The sequence below is a fragment of the Aulostomus chinensis genome, chromosome 9, assembly GCF_037954235.1.
Source record: "Aulostomus chinensis isolate RoL2024-O1b breed Wild chromosome 9, RoL_Achi_v1.0, whole genome shotgun sequence".
Classification (NCBI taxonomy): domain Eukaryota; kingdom Metazoa; phylum Chordata; class Actinopteri; order Syngnathiformes; family Aulostomidae; genus Aulostomus; species Aulostomus chinensis.
Genome location: NC_141328.1, coordinates 20,905,644 through 20,918,053, shown reverse-complemented (window position 1 = coordinate 20,918,053; position 12,410 = coordinate 20,905,644). Strand labels below are relative to the sequence as shown.

Below are 12,410 nucleotides of genomic sequence, written 5' to 3'. Positions count from 1 at the left end.
CAGTGAAACACCCAGTGCCTTAATGAGCAGCTCATTCTCCTCCGCCCAGCGACTGCTGTGGTCCATCCCCTGAATGCTTACTATGCAATCTAGAAACGCCAAGCAGTTGTCTTTGACATCCTCTCTTGTAAACTGGATGTCAAAGACAACTGCTTGGCGTTTCTAGATTGCATAGTAAGCATTGAAACTAATGGGGAACTCAACATTGGTGTCTACAGGAAACCCACCCACACGGATCAGTACCTCCTGTTTGATTCACACCACCCGCTGGAACACAAACTGAGGGTCTAAAACACAGAGCGCAGAACATCCCATCTGAGGCCAATGGGAAACAAAGGGAACACAAACATATTCACTCTGCTCTTCAAACCTGTGGTTATCCTAACTGGGCTTTTATCAAAACAGCTAGAAAGCCCAGGGGAGATAAGAAAGACGAGGGCCACGGGAAGAGAAACAATATTGTCATCCCCTATGTGGCAGGAGTCTCAGAGAAACTCAGGAGGATCTTTCACACCCACTAGATCCCAGTACATTTCAAGTCCAGCAACACTCTGAGGCAGAAGCTTGTGCATCCCAAGGACAAAATTCCGAGGGAGAAACAAAGCAACGCAGTGTACGCAGTGCAGTGCAATGAGGAATGCTCTGACTTGGACATTGGGGAAACTAAACAGCCACTACACAAACGCATGGCACAACACAGAAGGGCCACCACCACAGGCCAGGACTCAGGGGTCCACCTCCATCTCAAGGAGAAGGGGCACTCCTTTGATGACCACAAGGTACGCGTTCTAGCCAGAGAAGACAGGTGGTTTGAGAGAAGTGTGAAGGAAGCCATTCATGTCAAACTAGAATGGCCATCTTTGAATAGAGGAGGAGGCCTCAGACTTCACTTGTCTCCACTTACAATGCTGTGCTTAGATCCCTCCCAAGGAGGAGCAGCCGTCGTTCTCACCTGCAGCCAGGTGACCCCAACGACCCTCCTGAGAGGTAACGACAGCCCAGCCAGGCCAACGACTCTCACTAACACCTGACGAGTCATTGGCTTTGGGTTGGTCGCCAGGCCAACGACTCCAATTAACACCTGATGAGTCATTGGTTTCGGGTCGTACGACCAGTTGTTTTTCGTTTTTTGCCACCACCCTCCTGGTAGATATGAAGCTGATATTCCCCACCAGGATTCAGAACTGAAGAAGCCTCTTGGATGAGAGGCGAAACGTCTTCTACTCACACAAGATTAGTCCAGTTGCCATTTTTTATGCTTTTTTGAGACTTACCATGACCTGGATGACTTAGAATATCCACAGATACTTCTTAATGTAATGTAGAAACATATTCGACAATTAAAACCCAAAGGTTCCAAAAAATCCATTGGTTGTGATTTTTTTGTGATTTTGTGAAATGTTAAATAAAATTTATGAATTGAAATGAAAAAAGTCTATTTACTGGTAGGGCGGCACAGTAATGCAGTTTAAAAAGAAAAAACTGTTGATTAAAAGTGTGATATTTTCTATTATTCCATGTCAAGTACTAGAGGAATTATACGTTATACACCAACTGTACACATTCACTCTGACTATGAGATTATTTTCTGCAGTCACACCACATTTTAAAAGTTGTTCCATATGTGTTTTTTCCCTAAATACAGAAAACACACGATATGGAGTGACATTTGATGCGCAAATGCAGCCTTTAGTGATCATAAAGGTCGGGTTGACTCATGATCTGTGAAGTCCATGAGTCTCTGTGGAATGTCAGGTTGATGTGTCGTCTGATTCCCTTATCGCGCAGTCAAGGCCTCTTCTGTTCCTGAATATATCTACACACACACACACACACACACACACACACAATGGCAGGGCTATAGGCCAGCTCATCTTTCACACGAGGAAGGTTTGCTAACAGGCAGTGACAGTGAGACAAGTGATAGTTTCTTCTCAGATACCAAGACGGATGTCATAACTTTGACAGCAGGAGAATAGAGAGCAAGACAGAGAAGGGGTGAGAGAGTGACAGGAGCTGAGGTAGCCTTTAATTACACATGAAATGATCTTACCGTGACGGTTGGATGCAGTCTAATTGTTCGGCTTTTTAAACATGTTGTCTGCTGAGTTGTACTGTATAAAATTTCAAACCACAGCCTGTCATAGGCCCTGTCAATGTCACGGACTATAATGCTAAAAGAAACACCGAAAAGTAAGAAAAACAGTAATACACAGCGGGTTTCTGGCAGAATGACACAACTTTTGAACACAGATTGCGCTCCTTCAATTTCATGGCAAGATTTGAACGGCGAAAATATTATCGACTCATGTTGTTCTCACATAAGTAAAAGTGCATGATAAAAAAAACGGTTGTGATAGTAAAGACAGACCAGATCGTAAAGGGTGCTGGGCTGGATTGGATCCCAGACCGCTGCACTAGCAGCTCAGCCTGGATAAACGCCGAGACAAGGAAGGAGACAGAAGACCCCCTACGTTACTGTATGTTCAGTCTTTTGTGGAGGTCATAAACAAAACCTCCGCAATCACACGACACATTATTCTCTCCCTCTGATGTGAGCATGTGCTGCCAAGTTGGCAGTCACTGTGATATTGCAGTTGGTCCTAAAGTTAAACTCTTATTTTCTTCTGTTATATTTGTATATGTGTGTTGTTCTGGCTCTTATTGCTGTCGTTACCTACACGTGAAAAATAGATTTTAGTGCCCCCGCCCCCAAATTGTGAAATTATTATTTGATAAGTTTGAGTTTAAATTAAATTCGATCAAGTGAACTTGGGATCGTGTTGCATTTCTACAACATAATGTATTCAGGGGAAAAGTTTGGGCAAACTGACCGTTCATGGAAGCTTCGATTGCAACCATACTACCGACTGTTCCATTTCTAATCTGACCTCTGACCTCGGCCACACCGTCGAAATCTGTCTGAAAGTTGTCAGGTTTTTTTGTTTGTTTTTTTTGTGTGTGTGTTTTTTTTGCAGTTGTGTTCTGTTTCCTTGATGTTCTACATTAAGAACCCAGCAGACTTCTAATAGTATTATGCGATGTGAATCTGTGCCACAGCGCTCAAGCTTCAAAGCTTCAGCCAGCTTGTTCTGTTTCTCCTCAAGCAAGGCACACACGCGCGCGCGCACTCACACACACACACGCGCACACTCACACACAAACACAGACTGACGGGTGTTTGGCTCAAACATAACAAGAGGGATTAAAAGGGGAAAACAAGGCCATGTTCGACGTGTCAAATTGACTAAACGGGATTAATTTCTGAGGCTATACACTTCGTTTCTGCAAGGATTTCCCAATAGTTTGTTTCCTGACACCACAGTTTTTGGCAAATGTGGACGCCATTATTGCCTCACTTTTTCCACACGCCATCAGCAGGTGAATCACATTTGAAGGCACACAGATATTTATTTTAATGTTAGGGGTGAAAAAATGTTCTGGTTCCTCTGACTCCTTCAGGATTCATGACTGCTTGCCAGTACAGAGCAAATGTGATGTGACTTTATTCACACATGCATTCCCAGCATTACAGCACCAGACATGTACAAGTCAAATATGCTGTTAGGGCCAATAAACGTCATCATTAAATGGATTTCTAAACGAAAACTCCAGCGAACAGCACGAGGGACACTGTCGCTTCATCACTCAGGTTGTGTGTATTTTGAAGCAAGCGTGCGCTGCAGTGTAATGTTTGTGTTGTAGTGTTGTCCATCGTCCAATTAGGAGGATTAAATGTGAGCTGCTGTCTTCCAGGTCAGCAGGTACAGCACACTGGGGCTGATCATCTCTCTCTCTCTCTCTCTCTCTCACACACACACACACACACACACACACACACACACACACTCTTCTGGGTTTTGTTTTTGTGGGGAGGAAAAACACGCAAGAGTTGGCAGTTTGACATGAACAGTGATTTAGTGGGTTGAATCATTTAATTTCATTTGATTTCTGTCTTTTAAAACACCTCATGTCACATATTCTAATAGTAGTTTTGTACCTTATGACACACACACACACACACACACACACACACACACACACACACACACACACACACACACACACACATACTTTTTTTTGCCTCAACCATGACATTTTCAGTTACAGTAGAGTTTAAAATAGCCGGTTGGTTGGCATGGTTACGCTGCACCTGTCAGGCTGAAGTCAAACTAACTTTGTTACAGGCAAACTAAACTTTTTCCGCCCTTGACATTTTTTTGTGGAAATTGTTGCAGAATCTCTACAGAGCTGTTGGATGGAGTTCTGAAACACTGGACTCTTATATTCGTGGTTTCTGAATTATGCACTCTAACATCGTACCAAAGATTTCTTCTGGCACCCTCAGCACATTCAAGCTTCACCCTCCGTGACTGTGGTGGCTGGGAGCTCTTAGGTGTCAGGGCCTCATACTTTCTGATGTGTTTATTTGAACTTACATACACGTGTGTCATATGGGTAATAAAATCATGACGGGAAGGTTAAAGGAGTCCTGTGATGTGTTTGTGCCTTGGGGAAGCCTCTCTTTGTTTACACACTCTAGAATTCTTCTTTTTTAAAAGGCTCCACAAAGGCTTCCTTTTCAGTGAATCTCTCCTGGTTCGGTCTTTATTTTGCAGTTCCGCCTCATGTGAGACTTGTGTGTCCCATCAGTCAATCAGCCCTCATCAGTCCAGCCTTGTTCCTGTTGTCTCTTACCCAATCAGCTTCCTGTCTGCGCTCATGTTTGACCACCTGTTGCTTGTTGTCTCATTAGCGCGGTTGTGTTTTAGCGCTGCTTCTTTCACTCCTCATCAGTTCTGCTGTTTTCGCTTCCCCTTTATGTTTCCTCGTCTGTCATTTCATTCGCAGCTTTTGATCCTGGATTTGTGTTAAGTCGACTGATTTGGGCACATTTCATGTTAGATTTCCATTTATTGAGTTGAGAGCCGTGTTGTGAATTATTATCAGTCTTAAGTAAACTGGTCTGAGTGTCATGAGAATGTGTGTGTCCTTTGATTAGTTTTGGTCATTTTTAATTCCTGGAGGGGGGAATGAGAGCTCTGTCACAACACAGGCTCCATCTGGACGTCAACAGTCACGCACACACTGTGAGACACAAACTGATATGATCCACATCACAAAGACCATCTTTCTTAAAGAGCCGCTGGAATTGTTACACGTGTACATATTCATTTCAAATACTGATTTATTGACTTAAGAGTTAGATTTTCTGGATCTGAAGCTGCCGTTCAGCAGTAACAACATCAGCACTGTGAGCCGAATGACCCTGAGAGGAATGGCATGTCCATCTGGGACACTTTGGACAGCACGATAGAAAATGCTGTCTGTCATTGAAAAAGTTGTGGGAAAATTGCAGGATCAGTTTGAGGAGATTTTATTGTTTTTCTTTTTCTTTTCTTTTTTTTTAAAAAGGTCACAACAGAGATGATTGAAATCTTTTGTAAATGACAATTAAACTTTTAGCCAATGGAAGATATTTTTTATATAGAGCATTGGCGTATAATGGCGGGAAAAAGACACACGCGCGCGCGCTGCTTTGACAGGTTGGAGGATCCTCAGCTTCGTCTTCCTCTACATGTCATTTCTATTTGCAGACGTCTCGGCTGAACTCTTTTACAATGAATTCCTCTTTGTAGCTGCAGTTTTCTTTTTTCATGGCAGTTTATAACACCCCCCCCCCCCCCTAACCTAGACAGGAAGATGTGTGTTTTTGTTAAGATGATTATCATACAGCGTTATTATCCGGAGACAGGCCTCTGGATAGCCGTTTCCCTCGCGCACACCGACCTCATTAAAGGTTCTTACTTTGCAGCAGCCTCACCATTTAATGTTTGCTTGTTAAAGCTGATAATTTTAGTCAGTATAAGTTTGGTTGATTATTGAAAAAAACATTTTTACCGTTGATTTGTTGTTATATATTCATTGTAGATGCAGTTTGGCCCTGGTGTGTCCTTGCAGGGTGGAAGCAATGACTGTGGTCCCTAATTCTGTTGTGGAAGGTCTCTCTGGTTACCAGGATCATTCAAAAATAATCGGTTGTTAACAACGAATTACTGATTTTTGAGAGCTTTTAAAGAGGAAGTCACATGGATTCATCATGGAACATATTATATATTTTGTATTTATTCTTTAGCCTCATTCTTTGACTTTTGCAATGCGCTAACTTTATACAGTTTGTCATTAGTGCTGTAATAATTGAAATACCACATCACGCAAACACACACACACACACACACACACACACACACACACACACACACACACACACACACACACAAACACGCATGCACACACAGGAGAATCAGTCCCCAGGGTTTAATTGTGGTCCTCCATTCCTTTTCGTTCCTCTCAGCTGAATTGTGTTTGCATACGCTGTCGTTTGACACTGTTATTGTAACTCGGTAAAAGAAGGGGTCCGTACCCAGAGATATTCCCCGAGGGCTGTTAAAAGGACACATTGTTTGTATGCCTTTCCATTTCCTTCAGCCTACTCCCAAAGGAACTACAAAAAAAATAAAAAATTCTTCAAAGTCACGGATGGAAATGATGGAGCAAAGCTCCTCAGCTCTTTGCAGGAGTTCATTCAAAAATCTTCATCCTGACATAAAAGTTTCTGGCCTTGATATTTACAAGGCCGAAATATTGTTGTTAAATTAAAAATCCCACAGCGCTGAGAGCAATAATCAGCTAAACAAAGGAGAAGAAGTGTGTGTGTAAATGCCCTGTTTCTCCTCCCCCTCCTCCCTCCCTCTCTTCCTCCCCCTTTCATGCAGACTGCAACAGGTCTGGATGCTAACTGTGCCTCTGCAAACCTCTCTGTTGTTGATGACACGACTGAAATATTGATTCTGCAGTCTGGCCTGACCCCACATTGTTTTAAAAGTAGAGATGATATTTCGGACAGCGGTTGAACATGCTAAGAAGCACCCGGGCGTAAGTACTTTGAATCCATTGATCTTTTCTTACTTTCTCTACTTTGATTTCCATGGCTAGAACTTGTTATTATATCCAGAAAAGTTTGAGCGTGCAAATCTCACCAGACTAAAACAACACACGTCCTATCTGTTTACCTTTTCTTTTTCAAATATTATTTCAAAAAAAGAAAGAAGAGAAAGGAAAAAGTTCATTTCTGATTTAGGAAATGTTAAACCATAAGCCAGTGTTTTATTCAACATCACAATACATTTTGGTTGGCTGTCGAAAGTTCCATCTCCAATCCTGCCACTGTTTTTTATGAATTTTAAAAAAATATTTTGAATTAGAATGCTATTGTAAGTGGGATAAATAAAAGAATTACACAATATGGTCTAATTTGAGGGAAGCTTATTTGGTCTAAAAGGCGATTAATCTGTGACATCACTAATAATTTACTGCAGGTCTCTTTGAAAACCTTGCTCTTAAAAAGCTGCACCTCTGAGCTTCCACTCCTCTCTTCTACTCCGTCGCAGTAGAAGATCGGACATCTAATTTTGTCCGATCTAATTCCCTAAGTGATTTAACGCCACGCTGTAGCTCATTTGATAAAACAAGCCAACCTGTGAGAGGCATAAAACTTTAAAACCTTGACCTTTACAAATCTCCTAAATCAAAACTGACTAAAATCATTTAGAGAATAAGTGAAGTAAAAATGGGAGTTGTCCCTACGGGGGACGGGATTATTCAAGCTGCTGCGCTGTCAGAGAGCAGAGTGACAGAGTTTCTCCCTCTTGTCATCGTCCTCCCTGGAGACAGGAGCGAGAGAGGGAAACTGCAGGGAGGAAATCCCTGTGAGACTCGACCAGAGCTCATTGATACAGTCTATCTTCCTGACAGACAGATGTAGAGAGAGAGAGAGAGAGAGAGACAGAGAGAGAGAGAGAGAGAGAGACAGAGAGAGAGAGAGAGAGAGACAGCGACAGAGGGAAGCTGCGGGGAGCAAATCCCTGAGAGACTCTCAGAGCCTCCTTGATCAAATTACACAAGACAGTGAAACGGATAGACAAGCTGTTCGAGTCGCAAACTTTGTGAGGCAGAGAGAGAAATTCAAGTCCAAGAGCGGACAGACAGAGGCAGAGGCACAGAGAGGCTGTAAAAATGGAGACTGATAGCGAGTCATCATATCACCTTGGTGGAGTTTTTCTTAGAACATTTTTTTATTTATGAACTCAAGATGCGCATCAGGGAATGACCAGGAAGCGTAGCCCAAAATAATTCACTAGTTTAATTTAATCGAATATAATCCTTTTAACATTTTTCTTTTTTGTGTTAAATATAAGACCAAATGATACAAATCAATAATAAAGAATTAACAAATAAGAGCCAATGAATAAATGCATTCAAGAGACAACAAGTCGACGCTTGTTTTATTTGCCCGTCTAGTTTTCACCCTGAGTTTGAACGATTTATTCCACCCAAAGGAAGGCGAGTCCCTACAACGTGCCGACAAGATGGAAGTCCTCACGACGTCGAGAAAACTTGCGCACACAAAAGCTGTGTTACCAGTCGTTGGTTTTTGTCCCCACTTGCATATTGAACAAGTAGTGAGTTTGGTTTGTGTTCCTGACGGAGCGAAAGCCGACGTGCAGTTAATCCTGGGAGCTGCAGCAGGTCAGCTGCTCAGACCAGCGCCGGTTTGGTGGCTGTAATCTGTGGGGGAAGATTTAAATACACTGTGAGTCTGGACAGTAAGACCGTGGAGCATTAGTCCAGGAACTCTTAAAGTGCTGCATCACAGCTTTTCAAATTGTCTTTAGATCAGAGTGTGTCAAGAGTCACGAGATTCAAACCGTCGGAATATTTTTGACGTATGCCCAACTTTCCTTTGGAACTTTATTCTGTCAAATTAGCAAGAATAGCATCCCTCAGGATGTTGCAAAAGCCCCTTTCCCACTGCCCAAAACCCCGTAGCTCCTACTAATCATGTCTGCAATCAGCATTCACTCCTATGCCGAAAGACCCTGGAGCAGACCAGGTATTTATCAGCTCCAGCACCCTTTGGCCTTTATTTGAACACAAGCCTGGATGGACAAACCAACTCTCTTTATATTTATAAATTTAGAATTAACTTCGACATAACCTAATCTCTTGAGCTTCTCTCTCTCTCTCTGTCCCTTTAGCTCATCCCCCAGTTCTTCTTCATCTGTTTGGGAATGGGTGGAGCAACTCTGTATCTGCTCCGTCTGGCCAAAGGACCCCACGTCATGTAAGGACCTTGATATTTGTCCGAGACCTCTGATGATATGCAGGAAGAATATAATTTAAAGTCGCAATACTGGGCATCTGGAGGCGTTTACTGACAACATGACTTGCTCGGCAAAAGTCGCATCATTTGGTGGTCCATATCTTTCATCTTACAAGGGACCATATTATGAAAAAAATCCCTGCATTGCTTGTGGTCCGTCAGATTTGAAGCCCCTTCGGTCAGGTTTGATGCCCCTTAAAGCATCACAAGGGGCTTCATCGGAATGGTTACTGGAATGGTGCTTTCATGTCAGAGTGCCTGAGGAGTCCAACTCCCTTTATGGTGAGGGGGAGTGACTTTTCCAACAAATGCAGAGTTTTTCAAAGGTGCGTCAGGAGCAAAAACATCCTGTTTCTGAGAGAAGGGCTAGATTTGTGGCCTGTAAAGCTTTAACCTAGGGGATTCTTTTTTTTTAAACATAAATACATGCTGATGTTGGTAAATACATCACCAAAATTGAAATATGAAAGTGGGAAGGTTGCATAATCTGACCCTTGAAGTTTTGCAACAGGAGATTTGTCCACTTTTTATGTTAAAATTCCCTCCTAAATCGCAGATTTTTGGACCTTCTAACCAGTCATATGGACAATAGATGACTCACTGTACACTCTAATTAAGCAGGGATTTGTTTTATGGTTCTTACTGACGACAAGAATCGCTGCTGGCTTTCATCTTCCCCTCAAAATGTCACTTGCTTCAGTTTCCTCTCCTCCTGCTGCTACCAAAACTGCTGATTTACACTCCCGCAAAAGCAGCAGAGCGATTGTAACATGAGCTCACAGGATGGTGCTGTCTGCTCTGTTTGTGGATCTTTCATCATTTATATGCAGCAGTGACTGTTAACACGCTTGATGAAACTATTGGAAAGCGTGTCCTGATGGCGGCGCAGCGGGCTTACAGGAACGACTGCGTGTTGACCCTCAACATTTTGGCTCAAATTCACTGAGAATGAATATTACTGTTCTTGCTCAAATTCCTGGAGATATTTGATGGATATATGATAGTTTTTTTTTCCAATTATGTTTGTGTGTTTAGCTGGAACAAGACCAATAACCCGGAGCCATGGAACAAGCTGGACCCCACGTACCAGTACAAGGTAATGAAGCACGCATCAGAGTTCAGAAACTGCAGTTCAACCCATTTTCAGGTTCAAGACAGAAATAATGTCTTCACACTATAACCCCCCTCTTCTTCTTCTTCAGTTTGTGGCCATCGAACAAGACTACAAGAGTCTTAAAAAGGAAGGACCTGATTTCTGATGCAGCCGCTGGCCTCCTGTCACAGGGTCAGACTCCCTACCCCCTCCTCTCTTGATGTCCTCGCTGCAGGGTGACACGGATCCTCGGTCAGGATACATAATGTCCCTGAGATGCATGCAAAGAGCTTGCAGAGGGTGGATCTCAACACTGAAAAAGACAAATATGTAGTAGTTCTACTCATGCGGAGACACATCACATGTCCCTGTATCTAAAAGGTTTCGAAGGCTAAAAGCCAACCGATTGTGATCTTCTGCGCCTGAAAAGCATCCTCCCCTTTATGCGACATGTTAAGCTTTTATAACTTCCATATTCTATCATTTGACACAGGTTGATGATACCATCTCTTCATTCCTGCACATGATTTTAGATTTAGAAGTTAAAGAAGCTGAAGTCATGAATGAAAATACATTAATGTACATGAATTTCCATCCATTTTCTATACCGCTTATACATTAAGGGTCACGGGGGTTGGGGGACTATCCCAGCAGGCATTGGGTGAGAGGCGGGGTTCACCCTGGATGGGTCACCAGTCCATCAGGAGCAATTAGGGGTTCCTTATCTTGCTCAAGGGTACTTTGACATGGTCACCAGGGAAGTGAGGATCGAACCAGCGACCCTTCAGTTGCTAGACGGCCACTCTACCTCTGAGCCATGCTGGCCCACTACATGATTATTTTGTCAAACAATAAAGTGTCTGATTCAAGTTTAGTGGAGTGTTGTCATGTTTTTATCACCAATTTTCTCCCCAAATGCAACAAAAAAGGAAAAGAAAGAGTAGTTAACATCAAAAACACCAGTTCCGCTTACAGAAAAGATTATTGACTCAGAACCCAAGAACACAAAGCTAGAACGATCTCGCTGAAGGATTTTTAAAAGCCTCAATATTCGCATGCAACTGTCAGGTCATGAGAAAGAGACACAGACTTGAAGCGGATGAAACATTTTTTGTCCTGTGATGCTGCTTGTGTGTCTCTGTGGACGTGTGTCTCTGCATGTTTTTGTGTGTTTTCTGACGACAGAACTGAAAACTTCCCTGACCTTTGACCTGTGATTCAGCTGTCCAGTCTCTATGGATGGGACACATTCCTCTGGCAGAAACTGTAACCTTCAGCCAAAAAAAAAAGAAAAAGAAAAAAAGGGAAAGCAACCGGACACCAAACAAAGGTTCATTCATTTCTCCTCCCAAATAAATATTAAACGCTCCAATAGGCTCTTGGTACTGAGCTCTGCTCCATGAAGGACTTTGTGTCTCAGAGGAAACCAAAAACAAAACAAAACAAAAAGTCACAATAAAATAGCAATAGAGTTGAGAATTTTACTCTGAAGTGAAATACAGTTGAAGCCTGGTCTCATTGTATTGTGTGATGTGACTGCAACAACGGGGGGGGGGGGGGGGGGGGGGCGCGTTGGTTTGAATTTGTGCAACTTTGTTTGCGAGGACAGTGAAGGAGTCTTTTCTTACATAATTCATGAAATGTCATCTGTTTGTTTGCATTATGTAATCCCTGCAAGAGAGAGTGACATAAAGACACAAACATGGTATTAATGCAAAGGTGCAAGGACATAGAAGCCGCATCAAAGTCTTAATTACTTGTATGGTTCAGTCTGGTTATGATTATTCATACAAATACAATTTTAATGGAAACTAGGACAAATTTATTCAAACTGGAACCAAAGTCAACACTCCGTCTTCATTTGCTGTGGATCGATTTTCAGTTTCTTTAGCTGGACATCTCCCAGATGTTGACAGCGAGAGGAACCCAACAGAGGAAATGCCAGTAGCTTAACCCGGCTCAGTGTTTATACACTGTGAAGAGCCTCCTCCTTCCCTCGACTCTCAGCGCTAATCATCTTCCTCCCTGTCATGTTCATGTCTCCCAGAGCTCGAGGTATTCAGTCACGGCGGAGTCACACCAGCAGACAACATA

At 42.7% G+C, this 12,410-nt stretch overlaps 1 protein-coding gene across 1 annotated transcript; it reads left to right on the top strand.

Annotated features, from left to right (window-relative positions):
• Nucleotides 1-6,764: 6,764 nt before the first annotated feature.
• Nucleotides 6,765-11,190, top strand: ndufa4l2a (NDUFA4 mitochondrial complex associated like 2a). The gene is made up of 4 exons (XM_086214190.1): nt 6,765-6,936; nt 9,099-9,184; nt 10,259-10,319; nt 10,426-11,190. The coding sequence occupies exons 1-4, from the start codon at nt 6,892-6,894 to the stop codon at nt 10,480-10,482; spliced, it is 249 nt and encodes an 82-aa protein (XP_086070316.1). The 5' UTR covers nt 6,765-6,891; the 3' UTR covers nt 10,483-11,190.
• Nucleotides 11,191-12,410: the final 1,220 nt, after the last annotated feature.

Bases quoted from the DNA above. Each gene is read 5' to 3' on its own strand.
- ndufa4l2a (XM_086214190.1), top strand. From the start codon at position 6,892: ATGATATTTCGGACAGCGGTTGAACATGCTAAGAAGCACCCGGGC. The intron at 9,185-10,258 runs GTAAGGACCTTG...TTGTGTGTTTAG, and splicing joins GCCAAAGGACCCCACGTCAT to CTGGAACAAGACCAATAACC. The intron at 10,320-10,425 runs GTAATGAAGCAC...CTTCTTCTTCAG, and splicing joins ACCCCACGTACCAGTACAAG to TTTGTGGCCATCGAACAAGA.